Raw genomic sequence first — 27,170 nt, forward strand, 5'->3', positions numbered from 1 at the left:
GAAGGATTCTGGTGTGCACACACATGAAATGGCTCAAGATCTAAATGATACGACCTAAAATTACTAACCACTAAGTATGAGAATTAAGAGGCTACTCTTACACAAGCAACAAACTTTTACTATGATTTTAAAACACAATATAATTTTCTCTGTGTTAAAACTATTTAAAAAGAACAGAAATAGAGTCTAGTTTTCTAGTCTCTGCATTAACTAACACCAGGGTCATGGAATATTTGTATTAGGAAAGAGAAAAAATGGTTTTGCTCGTGCTTCCTTAACCTATGGTTTATTCAGGGTTAGGATGGGTATTTTCAGTTTTGAGGCTTTTTAGTCAAACCAAGCAAAAATTATGACTTAAAAACCCTCAAGGCTGTATCATCAGTAAGCCAAGCACATATAATACCATAGAAAACATGTATAATTTATTAGATGGACTTAAAAATCAACACAAATCAGTTTTAGGCACTTGCTGAGTACAGACTATGGGAATTTTCTACCAAAGAACACAATATCTAGCAGGCAAGACCATAAAGATTCAAACTGTAGTTTTCAGAACAATACACAAGGGCTAGACATTCGGTAAGAAATATTGCATAATTAATCCAACTGTATCCTGTTACAATTTCTTCACAATCCCACACATGATTTTAGGATTTAATAGATTCACTTTTTAGCATCCAAGGTTTTTAAATTCTCTCTTTCTTTCCTTTACTCCACCATTCTGGTCTTAAAATTATCGTACATTCTTTGAGGGAGCATGATATAGAAGTTTTATTTTTTGTATAAGTGGAACTTTAAAAAAGTATTGTCTATATTATGTCTGCATCTGTAGTGTCAATACATGGTGACTGATAATTTTGATGTTTTTAAAGTCCATTTCAACAGGTTTATTTTGTAAAGATAGGCTTCTCATTACTAATTCCTTTAGACAGCTAATGTTTATTTTTGTTCTTTAAGTAAACATGAGGGAAAAAAATGGAATGTGGTCTATGGTTTTAAGGATGTGGGGATGTCTTCAGGTTAAACACTACATATGAATTTGGTCTGGTGTCTTTTATTCCTCAAAACGTAACTCATTTTTGGTAATGGGAAGATAATACACATATAACTTAATCCCTTTCACGTCTACCCAGTAGCTCAAGGAGCTGGCAGTCTAGGTAGTTCTCTTATCTTTCTGAATCTACCTTTCAGTGTGAGAAGCTAAAATTAAGTAGTATTATAATGTTAAACAGAGTATAATTTAAAGGACTCTACTGCTGGTATGTATTTATGTGCTGTACACACAGCAAGCCAGTCTCGTGATGTACTCAACAACTCTAATAATACTCTCTAATGAGCAAAGTGCAAATCAATGAATCAAGTCAGTGGAGGATAGCAAAGAACCAGAGAGCCAACTTAGAAACTAGTAGTTTGGAGAACAGTGGATATGGGTAAAGTTTAGAATATCTCCAGGACCAAGATAATATATCTTCGTTGATGGGCAATGAAGATACCGGAGAGCAGGGGATGGCTGAGCTATGGGAAAGCCAATCCTAAAGCAAGAAGTTCCAGATTATATTTGGACAGTGGGAGTATTCAAAGTTAAGTCATGCAAAGAAACCTTGTCTCTACCCAGCCTTGAAAGATGGATTGATTCTAGGATATGACTGGGTAACTGAGAGAAGATGATTCCAAAGTCCACAGATAATCTGGGATGTGCTATTACCCCCTATATACAAAGTAGAACACACTACAGATATATTCCCAAAAATGCCTGCAGAGAAAACTAGAAATCTGTCTACAGTTTTTCTATGTGCATTAATATAAACAAATGTTGAGGTTGTCTGTACTGTATGTGGTTGCTGCAGTCACAGCAAGAGATGTAAAGTGCCTGTGAGGGGGGACAACAGAATCCCATTTCTAGATATCTTGATACTATACACTCAGACAGAAAAGAAAAGAACATCTCAGGGACTTCCGGCCCTTCCTCAGTGCCCTGCACTTCTCTGTGATCTCACTGTCACTACCTACTAGGCACTTCTTGAAGGCCAGAAAACAGAAACTCTTTTCTATTCCATGCCACGCTTCTAAAATCACTTTACCTGCATTAAAAATGCCAGACAGCAGTGCTGAAGCACTTTTTTATTCTTAAGGCAAAATGTCATATTCCCTACCCACTTTCCCCTGCCTCGCAAACTACCTGCCTTCAATGTATTCTTTGCCCATCCATGAGGGTCAAAGAAGATAGAACTGAAAAATTTCAAACAAGAATCCTTATTAGACTGTGTAAGATATACTTCCTAAATGCAATATGACAAAATTAAACATATTTAAATGCATATAGCAATATGGTTACTTTTACGAAGATATCAAGAGAAGTTACACAACTTTCAAAATTAGTATCAAACACAGGATATTTAAATCCAGCCACATGTACAGAGGTATGAAGCTTTGTTCTTTTCAAAGCTGAGCATAATAACCCTAAATAAAATGTTTGTTTATACCCAAAAGTAGCATATTAAAAAACCAAAAGCATTGCCCTTTGCTTAATTCCACTTAAAAACTACATATAAATCACCAATATGACTATTCATGAGGCTCTCCATGTTATTTGGAAGTAATACTGTTACAATGATTTCGATGTATTTTCGTACACAAATTTAAAAAGTTTTTTCCCATTGTAATTTTGGTTTTATGCACAAGTAGAAAGGTACCACCTTTTTTCTAATGCTTGGCCTGGAGGGTAGAATATAACAAAAAAAGCATGTTTCATAAATGTGGTAAAAGATTTCATGCATGCTCATGATGCCATGTCAATTGCTAAACCAACTGTAACAATGTAGTACATGCTTTAAACATCCAATTAAGAATAAATTTTGAAAAAAAAAAATAAATTTTGGCTAACAGCTTGATGACAAGGGAATGTGCTGGTATATTGTTGAACTGATGTGGCAGCAATTCAAGGGACTAAACCATGGTTATTCAAATTAAAAGACAAAAAGGATAAAAGGTGTGGATTTGCTGGGCTACTTTACAGAATATTTGTCTGTGATGACACTGCAACATCAACAAAATAGATTTGGGTTTTTACTATACAAGCAATTTCTTACAGTGATTTGAAAAAGTATGAGGACATATGAACAAATAAAGCTTAGTAATTTAGGAGTTACTTTTGTAAAAGCAAGTTCACAAATATTAAAATGTTATACTTGCATTTTAAACATAAAACACAAAACATCTAATTTTAAATGCTGATTTCCCATGCCTGACTTGGATTTATATAACGAGCATTTTATATTTTATAAAAAGGAACTTTCAAAGTTTTGTCAATACTTAGAGTATGTACTATTATTTTTCATCAAAATCTTTGAAATCTAAAAGGCTGGTATTAAAAGTAGTTTTTTTTTTTTCTTGAATATTCTAAAACGTGCCAGTTTGGGATTAGTCACCAGATTTTCAGGGCATGAAAGATATACCAACAGAGTGTCCAAGAATATGTTTTAACACATTTAGGATAAGTTTGTTTACATTTATAACAGAAATACCTTAGACTTTCAGATGCTGGAAAAAAAAAAAAAAAACCTAGCAAACATAAAAGGTTTTGGGGCCAAGTTACTTCTTAGTAAAAATCATACATTATGTTGATCAATATTTAAACCAAATTCTTAAAAGCATTAAAAATGATTCATATTTTGTAATTGTCAAACAATGCATTCATGTGGTTTAAGATGATAGAGGAAAACTTACAGACACACAAAAAAACCCTCAAACTATTCCAACTCCTAAGTTAAGAAATAAGAAACTTTCAAATTAAGAAATTATCTTTGTTGCTTAGAAAATATGCTTTACTTTTCATCTCAAATTGACTTTTAAATGCTTGACATACAATTTAATATCTAAGAAGACTGTAGCTAAATTATTTGATAATATTTATAGTGTGATACTTCTTCTCTGGGTAGACATATTTCATGCAACAGTTTCCAATTAATGCTGGAAAAAAATCACTTGATAATTTTAATCACAATTAATGATTAACTGAAAATAGATTAACAATTTACTCAGTAAATTTAGATGGCATAAGGTCCAGTAAAGGGAGCAATCTGGTGATTGCTCAATGTGCAATTCTGCCCATAAGTAATACTAAGTCAAGAATATGACAGATATTTCACTCAGCTGGACTACATGTTTCCTTGTACGTGATTTGGTCAACAAAATATTAGGTACACAATGTCAAGCTTTTTCCTTTCTTTTTTTTCCTTTCTTTTTTAAGAGCAGCTCAATGATTTGGGGGTTGCTTAGTATGATACAGAGAACATAGGGGAAGTACAAAATGGCACTTATCACCAATGCCAGTACTCATCTCATTATGGTTATAACTAAGGATGTTATTAATTTTTGTGTTATTTCCTTTTTTTAAGAACATAAATCAAAGCCATTAACTTGAATTTGAGGTATATACATAATACCTACACAACCCTATGCAAAATACTTTTGATAATAAAGCTCTTAAAGTTAAAAATATCCTCCTCTCCCTTTGTACTTACCACAGGCTACACAATGTCCTGAGAGGATTCTTTATGAGAAAAATGTCCATCACAGCTTTAAGACCTTGCTTTGGAAGGAACTAATGAGAAAGCAGATGGAAAGGTGAGACTTCATCTTTGTTTTCAAACAAGTGGTCTTAATTGTTCTTCTTATAGAAAAAGTTTAACTGTTTAAATCAGTTTATTATAAATATATCTAAACCATTAATTTTTGCAGCTTTCAGGTAAAGTCCAGCACTTCATTTATACAAAGTCTATGAGAACAGGTCAGTAGAGATCATCTAATCTTAAGTCGTGACATCATCCATTCAAGTCCTTGGCATAATCTGTAAAGAAAATAAAATATCTTGATTAACTAAGATATTTTAGCTATGAACTAAAAAGCTATGAACAGCAAACTAAAAGAAGATATCATTTTTCATCTACCTAAACAACAAAGATTAAAAAATCAGTAATATTCAATGTTGGTGCTATTGTGGTGAAGCCATACTTTCACAGAGTGCATCCGTATATTTTTGGTTCTGTTATGTCTCTAGTGCCTAGAATACTGCCTGACACATACAAGGAGCTCAATAATTACACAGTGAATGCCCACAGAAAGTAATTTAGCAAGAAGTATCAAAAATGTTTAAAATATCAATACTCTACCCCTTTTTCTACTTTCAGAAATGTATCCTAAAAAATAATCAGAGATAAAGACAGGTTTATGTATTTCGACTGTTCATGAAAGCATTCTTAATAGGAAAAAGTAAAATTTATATGTCTGGCAACAGAGGAAAAATTTAACAAATTATGGAACATTCATATGATGAAATATTCAAAACTTCCTTTCAAAGACTATTTTACAATATGATAAAATGCTCATGATATAAATGAAGTAGAAATGACAGGATATTAAATATATAGTAGAGTTGTTAAAACAAAGTATGCACACAATATTTGTTACATCTATATATTTTAAAAATCTGAAAGAAATAAAATCTCACATCACTAACACCAGTTACCACTGAACAATGGGTAATTGAGCATAATCCAAAATACAGAAAAAGATATTCATTGTAGTAAAAGAATCTAAATGTTTAGTAAGAGAGAAATGGCTGTACATATAATTTTATAAGAAAATGAAGGACTGTTATGAAGCATTAACCGTTATCTACAAGGAGCTTTTATAGATATGAGAAACTATGCTACTATATTAATACTTAAAAAGCCAGAACTCAGATTTTTGTATAGCAGTCTAACAATGTAAAAGATGATAGAAATAGAAGGGAAAAAAGGGCAATGAGGTAAATAAGTGGTTGTTTTGGTGTTGGCCCATACTTCTCTGCCATTACTCAATTCCTTACTTTTAAACTACTCATAGAAAATGATACAAAATAATAAGAATAATAGGTGAGTAAATTATTTAATTCCAAACTGTTAAAGGTATAGTAGTTACTTAACAGCCAAGTAGAAATGCGCTAAGCGCTTAATATCCATTATCTTCATTAATCTTCACAACACTAAGACCAGAACCCTTCCCATATTACAGAGGGAGCCCAGGCTTAGAGAGGTTAGCAAATGGCAGAGATGGGAGTCAAAATGTCACCAATACTAAAATCAAGCATTTAGACCAAGGTGGTCAGACTGCACAGGGAAACAACAGTACCCCCCAAACCAAACATTTCCACTTGCCAACTGCTGCAAATGGAAGTCTACATAGACCCCAAACTGAAAAGATACCATCATCTGTTGATGTCCCCTTTTAAAAATAAAACTGCCAGAGTTCATATGTATCCTAACTAATGATATATTTTCCACACAATTACTCAAAGTATATAAGTTGAATCTTTTATCAATCCTAGATGATTTGTCTTTGCTGTCAAATTTAGTATTATAATCAGTGCTTTTGCCTAAAGACCTTTGACAGACAAAGATAATATATATATACCTATATCTATATATGCATCTTGACATGTATTAAACTATTCGACAAAGAAATATGTAAAAGATATTTTTACTTAAATAAGTATGTGGACAATTGGTATTGTCTGATTTTTTTTTTTTAATGAACAGATTTGCTTCTTTGAGGATCTAATTATGCTCTTCCAAATATCTGTAATCAGGTAACAGTAGCTTCTATTACACTAAGATCCAGTTTCATCTCCAATTTAATTCTTTTTTTTTTTTTTTTTTTTTTTTTTGCGGTACGCAGGCCTCTCAACTGTTGTGGCCTCTCCCGTTGCGGAGCACAGGTTCTGGACACACAGGCTCAGGGGCCATGGCTCACGAGCCCAGCCGCTCCACGGCACGTGGGATCTTCCTGTACCGGGGCGCGAACCCGCGTCCCCTGCATCAGCAGGCGGACTGTCAACCACTGCGCTATCAGGGAAGCCCCCCAATTTAATTCTTTTTTTTTCTCTGCTTTTAAATATATACATGAAGGCTTCTAAATAAAGGTCTTAAATTTGGGGTTGAGGTTCTTCAGGTGTCAGGAAAGGGCAGAAGCTTGTGGCATAGATACATGAGTTTATCTGAAGTGGCAGAAATTCCCTTCCTTTTAAGACCACAGTGAAGAGTAAACCAAACATTGAATTACTGACACTATCTATCTATGCCACGTATAGATTATTTTATGTTATATATCTTACATATAACAATGCTAACAACCACTGTCTTCTTGAAATCCTTTCATCTCTGGGCATTAGACATGGGCAAAATTCTACTGCAGGCACCCCCTCATGCCACACTCTCTCCAATTCTAACTCTTTTATTTTTTTCAAGTGCAGCAACTCCCTCTTGACAGCACTGATGGCATATCCGCACACTAGTCCCACATGCAAATCTTCTTCTATTTCAGCTTCTTTATGCATAAAATGTGAATTAAAAACAACTAGTCTACATGATTGTTAGGAATAAATGAAACACTCTATAGAAAGCACTCAAGGCAAGGACACGCTCAGCAAGTGTTAGGTCCTTTCTTAGACTATAAGTCAGCACCGCCAGTGCAGGAACTATTTCCTGACTTCTCCAGATTCATGACAAGCCCATTTCTCAGAATTCCTACAGCAACTCTATCATCCATATGCTCACATGCTTTAGTTCAGTATGTTTATGTGTATTCTGTGTATGTTGTGTTTAATTCTTTACAGAACCAAGCTAAAAACTCTCTCACTGTAGACATGGACTATGTCTTACATCTATCCCTTACGAAGTTCTGTACATGGTAACCTTAAATATTTGATTTTAAAAAGAAATACATGTTTCAAAGTTAAATACATGCTATTCATGAAGAAGACATCTTACCCCTCGCCAGTAAGAGCACAGCATGCCTGGACATGCCACTGGTGATCTTTAATAGAAGTTAGTTTCAAAAACTGGGAGATTTCTGCTACAGTCATGCATTCTTTAACATCTTGTTTATTAGCAAAGATTAGCAATCCAGCTTTCCTTAGGTCCTATAAAAGCAAACAAAACTGTAAGGGCCAGTTCATTTTTTTCATACATTTTCCAACTTAATTAACAGATTATATATGATAACCTTTGTAACCTAGAATTTCTCAACTACTTGACATAAAAGTATCTCATAGCTCTTATGATGGAAAGTAAATATCAAACTGAACACATTTAAATAAATCAATCTATACTTGTATGGATTTATATATTTCTTACATTCCTAGATTACATTTTTATGGTCCAAAGTGCTGTATTTAACAAACAGTCACATCTTCCAATTTAATACATATCTAACCCTTTCCCCAACCCAAAACTTCTATGGCCACTAAGAACTACTCTTTAGCATGGGACTCAAGAGCTTTTCAAAATTCTACCCCAGTCTATACTGCAGGTATAGGTATCTATACCTAAAGTTACAACCTTCTTCCCAGTTTGTTTAGGAAATAAACTAACTCATTATATACAATATACACCTTAGGCCTTAGGACTTTTCTCAATTGGAAGGTGCTAACCTAAGCCAATCTTATTCATCTTCTGAGATCTAGCTCTTCTATCTTTGTCCATGAAGATGTGTTAGATTTGAATATTTGATAGGGCATTCTTAGACTACCATTAAACTTATCAAATTTCCCAATTAGATAGTAAGTTCTACCACTTCTATGCTTCAACTCTGAGGTAAGTTCTTTTAACTTTTCTGAATCTGTTCCTCATAACTAACATTTATTGAGTATCTAATCTGAGCAAGTCACCCATGATACTAACCATTTCCCGAATAAAATCTCTTTAATCCTCACAAGACTGTTACAAGATAGGCTTTACTATTCCCATTTTACAGATGAGGAAACTAAGACTCAGATGTAAGTAACTCATACAGAGTCACCTAACTACTCAATAATACAGCCAGGTTTGAGCTGAGATCTGCCTACTATAGCTGTTGCCCCTCATCTGTAAAATGCTGAGACCACCACCTACCTCCTGGGGATGTAGTTTGAATGAACGAATTACTATATTTAAAGCACTCAGTTCAGTACCTGGGTTTGGCGACAGTTCAACAAATGTTAGTTCACTTATTGCTCTGCAAATGAGGATTAGCTTTACCCTTGTGCATGCCCCCAAATGACTGATGTAACACTCTACTCACAAAGCAGACCAAAGGTTCTACGTCTCCTTTTGCTGTACTCCACCTTCCCCTCTCTCAACCATTTTTACAGCCGGGAGCTTCCTTGATAACCTATAGAAAGTTATGAACCTTTCCCTCATAAAAATGTATATATGTTTATGTCAAAAAAAGTTTATGTATGATTTTAGGGTGTTAATAGATATCCTAAAGTCCATTCGTGGATCCTGGGCTAAGAAACTATGATGGATGCACTCAACAAGTGGATTAAACTCTCATAAAATTCTGCCTATATATTTTAAGAGATATTGAGGAAACTAAGGTTTTGGGCTATGTCTGCAAGTTTTCACAGCTGTGTTGAATGCCACCTTCTTCTTAGGGAATCTTAGTGGAATATTTTGGTTTCAATCATGTGTATGTGTGTTTGAAGCAAGAAAGTGTTCAGTAGGTTTAAACTGACATTGCTCCACATTATTTTACTCTTGTTAGAACAGAGTTTCCATGACTTCTTTGATTCTTTCTGATGCAAATAAAAAATATAAGTAGTAAATTTCTTATTTGGTTAAAAGGAGTTCTGCAATATGCTTTATATAACAAAGGAGGCTGGCTTAGTTACAGTGCCCTCTGCAGGATGGCAACTACACTACTACAGATAAGGACAGAGTTACTTGAATAGCTTGGTCAGAAAGGGATACTCTAGAACATTAAGTTTTAAGACCTCCTATTCAATTTGTTTCAGCTATAGTTCAGTTCATCTGTCTATTTATATAAGGCAAAAATTTGAAGGGATGAACTATAACTAATACACATATACATTATCAAGTATATGGATATTTTTTCTCTTATCCTAATCAGAACATGGAACAGTTATCAATAGTTGATATATGGCTGAATCATTGAGTAGATGGACTTTCCATGGGATTTAATTCCTATCTTCCTATCGTCTAGGTTTCACTATCTCTTGCCAGTGTGTGTTGAAATCTTTTATATAGGTCAGGATTGCTAATGCTGGCATGTTCAGAGAACAAACACACTTTAGAAATATCTGACAACAGAAATACTTGGCACAAGTTAGGACACAAAGTTTATGCTATTTTATTTACAAGTAACCTATCTTCATCACTTTTAGTAACAAAATTATTTGGAGAAGCCCCTGGACTGAAAATTGGAAAACATAAGAAATAAAAAGTCATTTACTGAAAGGTCTAAAGAAGAGAAAAGAAAAAAAATCCATATTGAATGTACTTTTTCTAGATTTCACAGGCTCAAACTTTTTTATTTAGGGTTCTTGATTCTTTTTAAGCTATATTACCCACTTTTAAATATTTAGGAAGAGAGGAAAGAAAATATTCCTTTACTTTTTATTAAATAACCTCACAACCAATTATGCATTATGATAATACTAGAAAAGAGATACATTGGGTTAAGGCTGTTCAACTTGACTTAACACGAGGTCAAAGTACAAGGTAAACAGCGTCTTTTGTACAACACCCATTTTAAACACTTTGAAAAACTTCTGCTACATATCAACTTCTGTTCTTCAGAGTCTAAAAATATTTTTTAGTTTAGTCAAGAAAATGAATAACAGCACATGAAACATACTTATTTAGCATCTTCTACATGCCATATGTAGTTGTCAGTTTGTTTCGCAAAGCTTCCTTTGTGAAGATAATTCCTAGAAGTTGAGTCATTCTGAATAAAATTCATCTATCCTTTTGTCTTTGGAACTTTTTAAAAATTCATGAGCGTCAAAGTTTTATGCTTCATTTAAGATGAAGCTTTCAGAAATGAATTTACATGTTTTATAGCTTTGTATTTAGTAATACATAGAATCATTACTGGTGATGATAATACGACTCTGTTGGTTTTTGTGGTATGCAAGAAACATCTGACCAACCCATGTCAAAGTTTGTTTTTCACACATTCTCATCCTTGATCCGGATGTCCCTCCCTCTCCAGAACTCTGCCTATTTGGCTCTTCCTGACCCTATTAAGTGGCTTACTCTAGCTCCTAAGTTCATCTGTAATTCCCTTCTTCTCTGGTAATCTCATCCCTTCTATCACTTTCCAGCTAGGCCCTATTTCTGGCTTTTACTTTTTTTTCCCAGCAAAGAGCCCGAATGACGTGAATACCTAAATTCAAGTCCCATAAACTACTGGGCCTCAGCGTACTAATCCATAACAGATGAGGTTAATTGATCTATCCCAGTTAATGACCCAACTTATAAAATTCAATGACTTTGAGCCCTACTATTGGGCTTTTTATAATACTGATCCTCCTACAGCCTGGCCAATTAGAGTAAGAATCAAATAGGGAGGCTACCTGTTTACAGAGTAAAAAATATAGTCAAGAGACAAATACATTTTGTGTCTTATTTTTCTTTTTCTAAAGTCTTCATAAAACAACAATAAAACAACCCTTTGGTATAAAATGAAGAATGATGTATTCTTGTAAAATGCAAAGGGGAAATTTTAAAAAATCCTTAGCCCCCTGCCTCTTTTATTGCTTACTGTTTCTCAAACTAGAACTGAAAGCTGTTAAATACATGTACAAAGGCAAGATGTGTTTTTTTGTAAAAACCCCAAAGGGTTTAGCACAACTGCTAGAATCAGTCCAAAACAGGGGAAGGTGCATCTTGGTGGGTATGATCACCACAAGCAAAACATAAACTTCAGTTTACATAACCACTTTACCAAGTTTCCTTACGTCTGAAACATACCAAAATTCTTAATGAAAATCTCAGAAGCAAATCATTGAATCAATATTAAAATTAATATAAAACTTCATTACAAAGATATCCCAGTTTTCTTAAGCTTTATTAAAATTCCACTGAATATTAACTTTTCTATTTCCACCTTTGAGTTGAGAAAGTAACATCTGCAATAAAAGGCATGCAAAAATAATCAATTGCCACTACAGTCAGCCCTCCTTATCCGTGGGTTCTGCATTCAGATTCAACCAACCTCGGACTGAAAATATTCAGGAAAAAAAAGTTCCAGAAAATTTAGAAAAGCAAAACTTGAATTTGCTGCACGTTTTCATAGCATTTACATTGTATTAGGTATTATAAGTAATCTAGAGATGATTTAAAGTATACCGGAGGATGTGCATACTGGTTATATGCAAATACTACGCCATTTTATATAAGGGACTTGGACATCCTCAGATTTTGGTATCCGTGGGCATCCTAGAACCAAAACTCTGCTGATAGAGAGAGATGACTGTATTATAAATATTATATGATTTTACAGTTATTATTATCATTACTGACTATATTATTCAGTTTATGTAATTTTCAAATTATGCTACCAGTAATATTTCTCAAGGACTAAGAAAATGTGGCTAGTTATAACAGTTTTGTTCAGTTAAAGAAACAATATCAGAGACCTACGAGCAACAAATTTAAATATTAGTCAGATAACTGAGTTACAATCAAGACTCGCTGTGTGTCCCTGACACTGTAAAATCTCATTTCTAATGATAATCGTCTGTATAATTAATCTATTTAAAATGCAAAATGAAAGTCAACTTAGGTCTTTTTGGCCAGGAAAACTTCTAGACCAAATTTATCTAAGATGAATGGAATTAAAATACTACAATTGACTCCTCAATCTTTCTGCTGCTTCCAGATATGCTTCCAAGTTGGGAAGTGTCAAAATTATAAAGCAGGCATGGCCAGCAGATAAAGAATTTTTTAAAAAATTTGAAATAGTATGCTCATGAGAAAGTAGAAAGTACAAAGGTGATAGAAATATCCCACCCCCGTACATCTAATGCCAGAATCCTACTTACCTCATGGGCTAACATTTTATAGAGTTCTTCTCTAGTTACAGAAATCCTTTCTCTGTCTGTACTGTCCACAACAACTATTACAAACTAAAATTACAAAACAAAAAAATCATTAGTGATTACATAATTTGATATTTGTAAAATTTATCAAGTGTTTATTTGATTTACAGGCTAACAGCTATCAAGAAATTAGAACCTTATGGTATGGTATTACTGGAAAACCAGAGATACCCGCTATACTTTGTGAAACCTAAAGGTCTGATCCTGAATTCAGACATATTTACTAATTTTTAAGAGAAAGTAAAAGACAATATGATGTTATCATTCTTTTAGAATATTCTGCTAATATTCTAACCAATATGTAACATGTTTGTTTTCTAAATTAATATCTTGAATGCTAATGGGCCTATTTGCACCATAAGTCAGTAAGACAAAAATATGATCCTAAATTTAAGTTACTTCCAGACAGACATTATTTATTAATGGCAATTTAAAAATCTAAAAGAGGGCTTCCCCGGTGGCACAGTGGTTGGGAATCTGCCTGCCAATGCAGGGGACACGGGTTCCAGCCCTGGTCCGGTAAGATCCCACATGCCCTGGAGCAACTAAGCCCGGGCGCCACAACTACCGGCCTGTGCTCTAGAGCCCACCAGCCACAACTACTGAGCCTACGTGCCACAACTACTGAGCCTACGTGCCACAACTACTGAAGCCCGCGCGCCTAGAGCCCGTGTTCCGCAACAAAAGAAGCCACGACAGTGAAAAGCCCATGCACCGCAACGAAGAGTAGCCCCCGCTCACCGCAACTAGCGAAAGCCCACGCACAGCAACGACTAGAGAAAGCCCGCGCACAGCAACGAAGACACAACACACCCAAATATAAAAACAAATAAATAAATTAATAAAAAAAATCTAAAAGGGTATGCGTATGAGAATAAAGTAACGTGACAGTTAAAGAAATCAATTTTTAAAAAATCAACAAATTTAAAGAATAAATCTATATCGAAAACCATGCTCTCGTCCTTATATAAGTGGCATAACTCTTTCCTGAACTAACGATGAGACCAGATGCAATCAAAGACTTGAAAGGAGCTGTGCAGGACTGAGCTACAGTGTGCCTCTTCTTCAATTCCATGAGCACCAAAAGGCACCAGGGAAACAGAAGCAGATATAGTTGCTTTATGATGGCATTTGTTATGCCCAAGTTAATTCTGACTGCCTATTATTAGTATGTGCTATTTATTGTTTAGAACTAGCTTTTCATTTCCAAATAAACCACAGTAATTTTCAGATCTTTTCTATTCTTCAGATTTCATCAACCATAATGCAGAAGGATAATAGAACCGCTACTTTCCCTCTTCTCTCACTTGAGATCTTACTGATACGTGGTTTTACCACTATAACACCTGTTCTACTCCAAGCCTTCTTAACAAAGCTATTAATTTTCAAGGTGTTGCCATGAACTTGATACCTGCAGCGTTTTATATAGGAATACTAATTATATATACTCCTCCTTCTCCAAAAGACATAATCAAATGCTTAATGGAGTGTTAGGGGATCAAGTCATTAGAGACACTTAATAGTGTCTTACTGACATAATATTCATCTGTATATACATTTGGAGATTTATTAACTTATAATCAGCACTACAAAAACAACTGTCACAGCCTTTCATCTTATAAGGTCTATATAGTGAAGCTCTCAAACGTCAGAAATTTTCTCTTGGCAAATAATATGTAAATAAAACACATGATTATGTCTAAATTGCTTTATAATCAAAAGAAACAAAGAATTCTTTAATGTGCAATTGTATTGCATAAAAGAAAACACATAGTAAAATTCTGGCCAAGAATTCAAACCATCAGAGCCCTCGCATCTAACTAGGATTTCCTCTACGCAGACATAAATAAATAGTAAGAGAGAAATGGAATTACAAACTGTGAAATGGAATTCTTTATTAAAACAAGTACTTAAGGCAAGCTCTAGGATCAATATAAAATCAGATTAATCAATCACCAATTCTCCCTACAGAGGTTCAATGAGAATGGATATATATAACAATGACCCTGAAAGAGGGAATCGAAGATTCCACTGTTTAAACTCTACTTATATTAACATACTGTGATATTTCAAAAAGACGAGCTATAAGAGTTCATATCTGGAAGGTGTTTCCCAGGCATTATATTCATAGAAGACTTAGTATATTAAGAAACATACCTCTGTGTTAGTATAGTAAGTGTTCCATGAAGAACGAAGAGATTCTTGACCACCAATATCCCACATTAGAAAACGTGTATTATTAATCACTATCTCTTCTACATTACTTCCTATTGTTGGGGATGTATGTACAACTTCATTCATAGAACTGGGAAAAAAAAGTTCAAATATATTACTGTTAGCAAGGAAGCTAGATTGTTTGAAAATTTTTCAATTAAGGGATAAGTCAGCATGGCCTACTTTTATATTTTGTACCCAAATGTCCCCTTTCCACTAGCTCATAAGAGTGAATGAAGGGTTTAAACAGAGGTGGAGCTAGGTAGTGGACTATCTGGAATACTCTAGATTCATTCCAGGAAACTATAGAAACAAGTATTTCTCTACTCTCCACAAGCAAAACAACTGAACAACATGCTCAATATCATATAAATTTCTAGCTCTCTAGAAACAGTTGCTTAAATTTGGCTCCTGGTTCATGGCCAACCTGCCTTTTTACAGAGTAACTTGGATTCCATATAATTTTTTATTGCTTTCATTAATCAAATATCTCTCAGGCTGAAAAACTATAAACAATAAAATAAAAAATCTTAAGTAGTTAGTACTTACAATTGGTAAAGGATGGTAGTTTTTCCCGCATTATCCAGCCCAACAATGATAACTTTGTGCTCTGAAAAAAAGAAAAACACCAGTGATTTATTAATCAAAAACAAAAATTTTCCTATTTCACCCATTCTTTCCAGCTATGGTATAATTCAGTACATGGCACTTTATACCTTCTTGTAACTCAAAAGAACATCACAGCAAGACCAGAAGTACGCCATTGGTCTAACCTCCTATCCCCCTCATTCTACATAGAGAACTCTCATCTCATCTCTCTGAAGGAAGCCAGAAGCACTACATTCTTTCCACTCTATGGAAGCCTACTCTCAGTAAAGTATCCCAAATGTAATCACAACAATTTATGGATGACTTGAGGTATAAATGTTTCACATTGGAAACTTAAGTTCTTAAGTTTACCTAACTAAACTTAACTAAGTCACTTAAGTTCTAAATGTGAATTTTAGGCCTTAATTGGGTATGTATAGGTGAGATGGGATGAATGGGAAGGGAAAAAAAGGGCAGCCTTTTAAAGCTGCTGGCAAAAGGTAACTGTAAGCTATCTGAGTACATTTGAACCATAGGGTCTTTCTAACCAAATTTAAGGACCTATAGCTATGGTGGCAGCAGCTTCCTCTCCCCTTGGCTTCTAAAGCATCACTTTTTCCAAGTTTTCTTCCTCTGTCTCTTGATGTTTATTTTTTTCCACTGACTCCTCTTCCTTGGGTCTTCCTTCAAACATTCATGTTTCCCAGAGTTCTCTTCTTACACTCCTTTCACATTTTAACAAGGCATCTTGGGGCCTATCTATTGCCGTGCTGTCTAAAAACTATCCTGAAAGACAGCAGTGTGTGGAGAAAGCTAATCTCCAAAGATGGCCTCTGGATATTCATGCCCCTATATAGTTCCCCCCTTAAATCCTGGCTGGTCCTATGACTTGCTTTTAACCACAAGAATGCAGCAGAAGTGATGCTGTATGACTTCCACACCTAGATTATCACACACCTTGCAGCTGCTGCCTGGTTCTAGGACAACTCCCCCTGGGGTAAGCCAGACACCACGTAACAAGTCCGACTACCCCAAGACTGCTATGCATGAGTGAGGAAGCTCAGGCTAATCACGTGGCCTGATCTTGTGGAGAGAGACACACAGATGCTCCCAGTTGTTCTAGCCATTCCAGCTGAGATGCCAGACACACAAATAGAGAAGCCACCTTGGTTGGATATGCAGCCAGGTGGAGCTGGAGATGACTCCAGTGCTAGCTGCCATCCAAATGTAATCAAATGAGCCCCAAGCCAGAACTTCCTAACTGAGCTCAGTGAACTCACAGAACCATGAGAGACAGTAATAAATTATCCCTTTAAGTCATAAAATTTATGATTGGCTTGTTACACAGTAATAGATAACAGAAGCAAGATGGAAAAATACATGTGGCTACGTGACCCTGAGCAAATGACTTATTTCTCTAACTCTTAGCTTCGTCACTGTAAAACAGGGGCAACACTACCTCTCTTTCTGGGTTTATGTCATGATTAAGACAGCACATGGGGTGTGCCTACCACCAAGAAAGACAATTCCTAATCCATGTTCCCAAATGTTTCCTAAGCTCCAATCTACCTAGTGGATAGACACAGTGCCACTCAACATAACCAAAAACCCAATATTCAAACCTGTTCCTAATTCTATCTTACTTAACTTGCTTAATGGTATTACCATTAATTCAGATGCCTTTGGAGTCCCTCAACCCGAACATCTAATTTGTCACCAAGTTTTATTCTACCTCAAAAATATATCCCAAACCTGCCTCCTTCCACTGTCCTAGTTGTAGTCCTCCTCATCTCTTACTGTACCTAAGCAGACTATCTCCAGTCCATCTTCCTAATGTTTCTAGAGTAATCTTTCTAGAAACAATAAAGCTCATAATGCCACTGTTATTTAAATGATGGCTCTCCAGTTTGACAGGAAAACAAGGTACAAGTTCTCAGCCTTGTAAATAAAGCCACTCCCAAATGAACAGGCTTCAGCTTTATTACCCCTCACCACTACCGCCAGGTATCTAAGCTGGAGTTCAAGCTCTTCTCCCTACACAAGCTGCCACGTATGTTCACGGCAAACATTTCTCTACCTCTATACTCATGGTTTTTACCTGTGCTGGAATTATCCTCTCCAATTCTCCATTTAAAGAATTCCTACTGATCTTTAAAGTTTAGCTTCCCAAGAAAAATCACTTTCTCCTGCTCTTCTGCCACACCTCGAAGACAGCACTTATAATAATTTACATGTACACTCACTAATCTTCTCAGCTTAATGAGGCACCCTTCAAGTATATAGATCACATGCTAATCATCTTCATATTCCTAGTAACTACAACTTTTTCTGGTGCAAAGCAGGTACTCAGTAAATGCTGAATTAATATTCATTCTATAAATAATAAATGCTAAGGATTATAACACCTAAGAGTAAGGAGATCTTTAAGAAAAAGCTTTTGCAGTCCGGTAGTAGATGTTTTCCAAATAGTTGACATTTACCATAGAGGGGAATTCCTAATGCTACATAGGTACCTCCTGTTATACAAAAATACGAAGATCAAGTAAATAGAAAATTTTAATACAATCCATTTTATCCAATCACTTATTTCTTTGAAGAAAGAGCAGGCAGCTTAGAACCACCAGGGTCCTAAACTGATATCACCATGCTACCCCCACACAGGTTCTTAAAAGTCATTTAAAAAATGCAGGCCCAGTCTATCATCTTTTAGAGATGACTACGGGGAAGGAACTGAGAAAATGAAACTACCTGACAAGTGCAGTTTCTGCCTAAGAAAAAGTATGTAGGGTGACTGAATTAAAATCAGATTACTTGGGGAGCATGGAATCCCATCAAAGGGAGTGTTAAAAGCTGTGGTGACTGACAAATCCATCTTCACAGGAGGGCCATACCTGCATCAGGGCCAGATTACTGAGTCCCTGGAGCAGGGTGCCTTTTTACCCGGGAAGTTTTTAAACGGCATGGCAATTTTGCCTGACTCTATATTTTTCTATGTCCCCAAATTAGGCATTCCCCTTTTGATGACAGATATCTTCTTCAGTTCTAGTAATACAAACAATGTAAACATTCTAATATAAGCAGAATTCATATTGGGCTATACTCTGACCGCTGACTTGGATGAAAGTTTTTTTAGTTTCTCACTTGAATACCAATTTTTAATAATATAATTCTTAAAACGTCAACTTATTTTTAAGTTTCAGGAAGATCATTTTGTAAACCCCTATGTATTAGCTGCAGGACTAAATTTAGATAGACTTGCCAGTACTCAGGAAGAAAATACAACTACTCTGACCAATAAGAGAAATGATACTCTAAAAACAGTACAAAATAGGGGCAAAAGCAAACAATACAAATTTAGGCAAGGATCTATGATAAATAACTACAGACTGACTAAAAAATGCATCTGTGTGTATGAATTATACACAGAGAGATCACAAATACAAGAGCACTGTCTCTTACAAGGCCCTTAATCACTTAAGGAGGTTAAACACTTATTCTAACCATGCTACCATTTTTCAAAATATGTTGCTACTTTTCTCTTGCCATTGCTTTCAGAGCCTGAGATACACTGTTTTGAACACTCCCAATGGTGTTCTGAAGATGAATTTGATTTTAAAGGGGGAGGGGAGCCACGTGGTATCATCTCAGTCGTAAGGTAAAAGGCAGCTAAGACGATTGTTACCTTTTTGTTGTTAAATGAGGTGTGATTCCTAAATGATATTATTTTTAAATGTGTCTCTAAAGAAATTCTAAAAGGAGTTTCAAAAGGTATTTTGAGTAATAGTAAGATGTATCAGCAGAAAAACTATCTGGCCTCCTTTGCTTTTAAGGTGAAAACCCCATCTGGTTTTGTTTTTTAAAGTGGTCTCCTTAATTTAGCCATGCCCCATTGGACTTATTTCTTGATTTCAAACACAGTACTCTTCTACCACTTCTGTGAGGAAGGACTAACTAGGCAAAAAAACAACAACAATTAAAGAAAGATCCTGTATCATACTTGACCACAAGATGAACATGATAAGGTGAAACTACTGTGAACAAACTGTGCAATAAACACACATACACTGAGATAAAGCAGATGGCAGAAGAGGCTCACAACGGGATTCAGGCTCCTCCTTACACAAGTTAGTTGCCAGCTAAGGACAGGATGGAGGGAACAGTTTCAAGACACACCTTTTACAGCCACTGAATGAATGAATGAACTAGAGAATAAGCTGAAATTAGATAACATAACCTGTGGTAGATAAAGATGTAAAGTCTTGTTAAGTCTTTCTTCACTAGTACCTAGAAATAAAGGAAGCACACTGGGGAGAGAAGGTTTGGTGGACAATACAGGGCGAGAATTCATGTCTGGCATGGTAGAGAGTAAAAAGGAGAAAAGAGTGTCAGAGATGTTGACAGGGGTAATAAAGAAGCTACTCAAACCACTGTCCATACTGGAAACAACCTCCCGCTTCTGTCTATTTAATTTTACAAACACAATGAATTCCTGTCACCTACAAATGCCATAAACACGCAAACATTCCTCCAAACTCTTAAGACAGAAAGCAGATTTCTAAAGTCATTCAAGTGAATGCAAGCTAACATATTTGAACTCATGAGGGGTTTTTTTAGTGGTTAAAATATTTTAAAAAGAAAAAGAGGAAGAAAGAGTCTCACATCAAGCATGTGCAGAATGTAGAAAATCTCCAAGGAGCCACATGTTCTGTGGAGCAGTCTGAGATTTCTTTGGAGGGCATTCCAATGAGGCCATGATCCAGAGGTCCTTCACCTCTTCACCCCACCTAAACTCCTACAAGCCACATTCAATACCAACTTATATCTACTCCCTCCTAGAACTTGTCTCTATTTGAATATTTGTGTGTTTTTACAATAAAGCACCAATGGCTATATAACAGCTTCCTAAGTCTAAGGTATAGCACATGGGTCACAGTGAGAACTATAAAATTAAGACATAATTGTGCAATGGGCTAAACATAAAGGTGCTGACTCAATGCTGAAGAGCCAGTTTATCCCCAACAATAGTGTTAGATTATTCACACTTTCTAATACTAAATCAACTTCCTTTGACTATCCTTAGGTTCTTTCACCACCCCAACTTGTGTCTCTCATTACCAGAACAATGTTCTATGAAAAACACAAATTTGTAGCTAAAAACTGTTATAATGCACTTCAAAACAAACATTCCATAGAATATATAATATGTATACAAAGAGATGTTATTACGGGAAAATGTAATAAAACTCTTGGTTATACCAACTCTTTGATGCATGTGATTCATGACAAGTTTACTGCTTAGTATGGTTCTTCTTCTAGAATATCTATGCCATAGCATTCTTGCAGTTTCTCAGATAAGCCAAAACAACTATACACTGTCACAGTGCCTGGATGGAATTTTGAGTTATCACTTAAGACTTTAGTTTCCCAATCAATACTTTACTGTTTTGTCATGAAAATGCTTGTTTCCCTTCTTCACTTCCTTTTGATATACGCAGGCAGCCTAGCAGTTCTGTTTACTGCCAGGTTCTAAGAGTCTATATATATATATATATCTCCTACCAGCTACCAGTCAGTAAATTAAGCAAAAAGAAATGTCACTGTCATCCTGGAGGACTTCTATCTCTGTGAAGCATACCAAAGCCAGAAAACACAAATACTACAAATACTAAGGCAGATAAACTGAGAGTCCTCCTGATTCTTCATTCTCACCTCATATCCAAACTATCACTAAGCCCCGTGGATTCTGTCTCACATGGAGCAAAAAATCCATTTCTGTCAGGTTTACTACAGTTCTCTCAGGCCTTAACACAGAGCCTAAAATAAAGCTTGTGCTTAATAAACTATGAGTGAATAAATAAATCAGAGTTTGAAGACATAAAGGTTAGAAGGGAGATAACTAATCAAGTCTCTACATACTAAAAATTCAATTTGCAAAATCTAAAAGTATCATCAATAAAAAACAAAGTTTGAAAATAAACTTGCAATTTATAGCAATGGTAGTGAAGTTTCAGGGGGAAAAAACTTCGCTGAATGAAAAGTAACAATTATACAGGGCAAAAGTAGAGATCCAATTAGGAAACATAAACCACATAGCAATTTGAACTTTCAAAGTTTAATTTAAAGAAAATAAGTACTACAGAGGATTGGAGTAATGAGGGACTGGCTAACAAGAAGTAACTCTAAAGATTAAAGGAATGACAAATACACGGAGCATTCCCTATCTCTAGGGCTGAGAGCTTCCCCCAATTCCCCAGGACTGAGATGCAGACCTTGCTGAGGGCCGGGCCAGGGCTCACTGAATGTCAGAGAAGTAGCTAAGCAAACTTGCCAGTGGATCTTTCTGGAAATCCTCCCTCTAGGATGCTGGGGAAAACTGTTCATTGGGAGGTATTTCACTGGAGGGCCTCCATTCTGAGACCAACCGAAGTGGGTGCTAGAAGAAGGGGCTGCTGACCACTACACAGTGCAAGAGCCAGCCACTCGAGATGTCCACACTGCATGAGCAGGACAGACCCTGCTGAGCAGCACGCCATATCCAGGAAGAAAAATCCTTTCCTCCTTCAGGGTCCCTCCAATGCTGTCTACCGACAGAGCCTAACACCGTGCCAAAGGGCAAAAGAAAAATACTTAAAGGACCCAGTTCTGTATCCACAGAGCATGCAAAAAGGGTGAATTTGGAGCTAAAATTTTTAATAGCAGGCACAGTTCACCCCTTTGGCTACTCAGCTTCTATATGTACTCTTCTGCACTTCTGAATTCCCACACAGTGAAAAAAAACAACAGAAGCAGAGGTGGCTTTCCCAGCACCAGGTCTTGCAGCACAGGGAGCTTGTCCAGAACTCATTCACAACGTATCATTCCTTTCCTAAGAACCAATCGGAAGAATGAAACAAGGCTATCCATGAGGAAACTTCACAACTTCTTTCATAGTTCATAGTAGTGTCTGAAAGTTCTTCCTTTTATCTAACACGAATCCTTCTTATACAAAGGAAGTTTTGTTTTGTTTTGTTTCAAGAGCACTAACTCAGGCACTAGACTATCCTGGTTAAAATCTCTATCTAAAAGGTCTATCACTTTTAATTGTAGTGCCTGAAGCAAGGTACCTAATGTTTCTTTGCCCCTTTAAAATGGGGGAGAATATCTGCCTCACAGGGTTGTGGTTAAGAGTAAATCAATTAAGACTAAACTGCATGAAACATGTAGAACCTAACGTTGCATGCCAGTATTAACTGCTATTATTTTATCTATAAAGATGAAGTTAGCTTATTTTCTGTCTCCCCACATAAAGGCAGGGGGTCTTGTTTGTTTTGTTCCTTGTCTATCCCCACCATCTAGAACAGTCCTCCAGCACAAAATAGGTGTTCAAAATACGTGTTTAATAAACAAACCGAGTACTGATCGTAAGTCCTTCTATACTAAAAGATACTAATGGCAACTCTTCAAAGTCCTAAAGTTGTAAACACTTATAGTTTAGTAACTGAGAAACACCTTTGGGGGGGGAGGGGATTTCATACAAAAAAATGATGCCAGTCACTTCTTTAAGACCAGTGTCAGCAGCATATTTCTGCAGTATTTTAACTCTGGCATTTACCAGTTGCATCGTCTAGGAAAATCATTCCACTGGTACCTCAGTTTCCTCTTTTCAGGAGAAAAGAATAACTACTTCCAAGGACTGTAGAAACTTTTAAAAATGATATATACAACAGCATCTAGGACAAAGTTTGTACCCTACTGATTTAAATATCACCTAAATGGAACCTCTGGTTTTTCAAGTTTGAGCAATATGCAATTAGGTTTCACTGTGTACTCACATTTTAAGCTTAAACTGAAAGAGTTGTTTTAAAGGGAGCTCAAAAAAAATAAAGAGAGAGAGAGAGAGAGAGAGATGTTACAGTTTGTTTCATCAGCATAGCAAATTCTGCAATCCCCCAAAACTTCCTTCCAACAGTTTATGTGAAAAGAACATAGGACTGTGTTCTGTATCTTCTGAAGGTAAAATAAAGCATCCAAGATATATCTAACACACATATACATACCCAGTTTAATACAGAACTAAAAAGACCAACAAGTACCTGACATTAGATTTAATGCTGAATATTTTTTAAAGTGACCCTGCTGATAAGACAACCACATCATTTAACAGGAGAGAAATAGTTTATTCACATTTTCACAATATTGACATCTAAATTTTTAGAACTTAACTTCATTAATTTCTCTTACTATTAATTCCCAACACTGAAATAAATGTCCAGTCAAAAATTACCACAAAATACAGGTAATAAGAACACTACTCAGCGATTGCTAGTGGTAACAAAGCACACATCATTATTTACTACTGGCAAGTAGCTGTTGGCAAAGTTCTAATTCATTCTTAAGTTACAGAGACAAATAGTTTTATCATTGACTCAAAATAGAAAGTGGAAATACCTAATTTTTCTTGCAGGACTAGAGCTCAATTAACAAGCAAAGCCTTTCTAAATTTCACAGCAGAGTTGAAATACTAGCTTTGCTAAAAATAATACAAAATTATGGATTTAAAAACTAGAATAGATCTTATCTACTATAAGCACCACCAGTATTACAGCAATGTTAAGTTTCAATTCTTAAGACCTACATATTAAGTTTTTAGGATTTGTGGGCTCCACAGTCACACAGTCAAGATCCCTGCTGTTCTAGGTGAGACCCGGACCCAGAGAGGTTAAGTGACTGGCTCCCACTCACCCTTCTCTCAACAGAAACAGCTAGCCAGAGATAGTGTAGATTAGAACTGGCTTTCTCCAGTTTATGAAAATTCTCCATATCATTTGAAAATCATTTGAAATACTGCTCTTCCATTCACTATCATGTGATCGACACTATCATCTTTATATTTTTAAAAGATACACTAGAGATCGATCACAAGTTCCAGTTCTGCTCCCTCCCAATCGCCTTCTTACAGCAGCAGCTGGATAACGAAGGAGGCGGCGGAGATAATTGTACATAATAGATGCCACCATTCATTTAAGTCTTTACTGGAAAACTTTGGGCTGTGACACCACCACCAGCTTACACAAGAGAAAAACACAAACTAAGTTACTGACAGCCAGGATGATGAATCACCCTACTTGAATTAAAAAGAACAAAAGTACACCAGTAACTATAGTGTATCTTAATGACTATGGACTCTTTTTGTTAAAATTGTATCTTCTTTCCCCAGTTTTACACTTATTTTGTAACAAATTTCAATAAATCTGATATGCATTTCAAGGCAATGTTTGAGTTTAGATGAACTTAAGCATCTCTTTATAATACACTCCATACCTGGTAACTTAGTCGTTACCTACAGTTAACAAACGTTTCATATGATATGATTTTTAAGTGCTTTCGGTGAAACACTTTACCATTTTTTAATCCAGCCCCCCTAAACCTCAAAATAAGCAACACGAGTAGGAAACTGACCTTAAGCTTAACCTTAAACACAGATATCAAAATGGCAAGAGGAGAGAGGACCATCACTACTGAGGATGCAGAAGAATCTCCCCAAAGCGGGGAAGGGCGGGGTGGAGGTGGAGGGCAGGGTCATAAACCTGAATGTACTGGTCAAGCCAAGAGCGATTCCTCAGGTTTTACCGCATTCTGCAATCCTCGGGGGCTCAGTGGTGCGGCTGGGGCCACAACCTGTAACCTTCATCCCAGAGAACCCCAGCATTTCTCAGTGCTGTGCAAACCCAACTGCTGAAAGAAAAAGGACTGAAACGTGGACCAAGCGGGGCCACTCAGGGGCGTCGGACGTGAGGCAAGAAACCCTCTCCACTCCCAATCGAAATCGGAGCAATGGGTGTATTTGAGGCAGGATTTCTTAGGAAGCTCTCCTAAGACAAAGGGCTGCGAGTCGGGAGTTTCCCGAGCTGGGAGTGGAAGCGAACAGCCCCAAGGCCCGCAGCCGCAGCAGCCCGCACCCAGCGCAGAGAGCGCGCGCCACCGCGCCGCCCACACTCCGGAAGTATTCGGAGACCCCCACCCACCCGGCCAGGGCTGACGCTCTCCCTAACCCGTACGCGCTCGGCCCGAGCCCCTCACCCTGGTGATTGAACAGTCTCCATATCCTGGTGAAGAGAATTCCCATTCTCGGGCAGCGGACCCCCCTCCAGCCACCCCGGCCGCCTGGCCTCCCCCGGCTCAGGCTCAAGGGGAGGAGAGAGACGCGCCGGAGCCTCCGTCTCTGCCGCTGCTGCTCCCGCGCTGGCCGTCGGCCCGCTTCCTAGGAACCGGAGGGAGGCCGAAGCCCAGGACGCCCTGTCGTGCGCGAGGACCCGCCGCTGCCGCCGCGGCTCCCGCCTGACTCGCGGACATCGCCGCCGCGTTGTCTGCGGCGAGCCTCGCAGGCCACCGTCCTCCCCCAGCTCCTCTCGGGCAGCTGAGGCGGCGACTACCGGGCGAGCGGGGGAGGCGAGGGGCGGGGCGGAGGCCACGGGAAGGCGCAGGCGCGCGGCCGGAGGGGCGGGGTCTGGGAAAGGGCACTCGCCTGGCCCTAGCTGCTGTGCCAAGCCGGACGACCTTCAGGCGGCGGGACTGAGCCACGGGATCCAGGCAATGCGGGCTGCAGGTTGGGGCAGGTGGCTCTGGGCTGCTTGCTTTGGCGTCCCCGCCGAGTTTTGTTTTTTTTCTGCATTTCTTACACAGAGCCAAAATGTGAACATGTCACTGAGTGCCCAGTGCCCATCCCCAGCCCTGCACGCACAGAACATCAAAAGTCCCACGTCTTGGCCTTCAAAGACATGGCATTCCATCAGGGGCTCTGAGGGAAGCTGAATACCTCTATCTCTCAAATCTCTTGACCTGGACGCCCTGAAGGGTGGCCTTACCTAAGCGGTCGCCTTATGGCCGTCCTGCACCTCAAGGCTGTTCCCGTTCCACTCCCTTCACTTTCAAATCAATCTTGCCCGAAACAACTATCTTGATCAGTTCACTCCCGTGTTTAAAAATTTTTAGTGGCCACTAAAGCTGTTTTGAGCAGCAGAGGCGTTTGTCTCTAAGGTCTTTCTTCGATTCCAGATCATCTGAGAACAATGATAATTAGTCTCTATTCTTGTTAGAGGCAAGAGTGGGAAAACAAACTGAGGTTGTTTACTTCTTCCCTTCCACAAAGAAACCAGAAACAGCTCCAATCCCTTCTATTCTCTTTAACTTTGGTAAAAAGAGAAAGAAAAAGGTGCGGGAGCTGTAAAAGACATTTTGAACTGCTCTGCCCCCCATGTGCAAGAGCTAAATGAAATGAAACAAAATCAGCAATAAACTCCACCTTTCCACACCACTTCTCCTAGTCATACACTATCTCATCTCAATACATAGAAAAATAACCCATTTAAGTAAGACCTCAAGACAGTCTACAGTTTTTCGTAGTTGTCTGTAAGCAAACTTGTACCTGTGAAACAAAGGGCAGCATTGAGGGCGGAAACATGTC

The 27,170-nt window shown here is 37.3% G+C and overlaps 1 protein-coding gene across 1 annotated transcript; it reads right to left on the reverse strand.

Annotated features, from left to right (window-relative positions):
* On the reverse strand, positions 1-26,123 carry ARL5A (ARF like GTPase 5A). Its single transcript, XM_082841159.1, has 6 exons — positions 25,787-26,123; positions 15,689-15,749; positions 15,083-15,230; positions 12,869-12,952; positions 7,809-7,960; positions 1-4,849 (listed from the first exon to the last, which is right to left on the reverse strand). The coding sequence occupies exons 1-6, from the start codon at positions 25,830-25,832 to the stop codon at positions 4,801-4,803; spliced, it is 540 nt and encodes a 179-aa protein (XP_082697285.1). The 5' UTR covers positions 25,833-26,123; the 3' UTR covers positions 1-4,800.
* Between the last annotated feature and the right edge of the window lie 1,047 nt (positions 26,124-27,170).

The sequence above is a fragment of the Leucopleurus acutus genome, assembly GCF_964270905.1.
Source record: "Leucopleurus acutus genome assembly, chromosome: 6".
In the NCBI taxonomy this organism is placed as follows: Eukaryota; Metazoa; Chordata; class Mammalia; order Artiodactyla; family Delphinidae; genus Leucopleurus; species Leucopleurus acutus.

What these genes read in the sequence shown, in the direction of transcription:
- ARL5A (XM_082841159.1), bottom strand. Translation starts at nt 25,832, where the DNA reads ATGGGAATTCTCTTCACCAGGATATGGAGACTGTTCAATCACCAGG. An exon ending in ACTACCATCCTTTACCAATT is followed by an intron (nt 15,231 to 15,688) that starts GTAAGTACTAAC and finishes TTTTTTTCCCAG; the next exon opens with TTCTATGAATGAAGTTGTAC. An exon ending in TGTGCTCTTACTGGCGAGGG is followed by an intron (nt 4,850 to 7,808) that starts GTAAGATGTCTT and finishes TTTTCTTTACAG; the next exon opens with ATTATGCCAAGGACTTGAAT.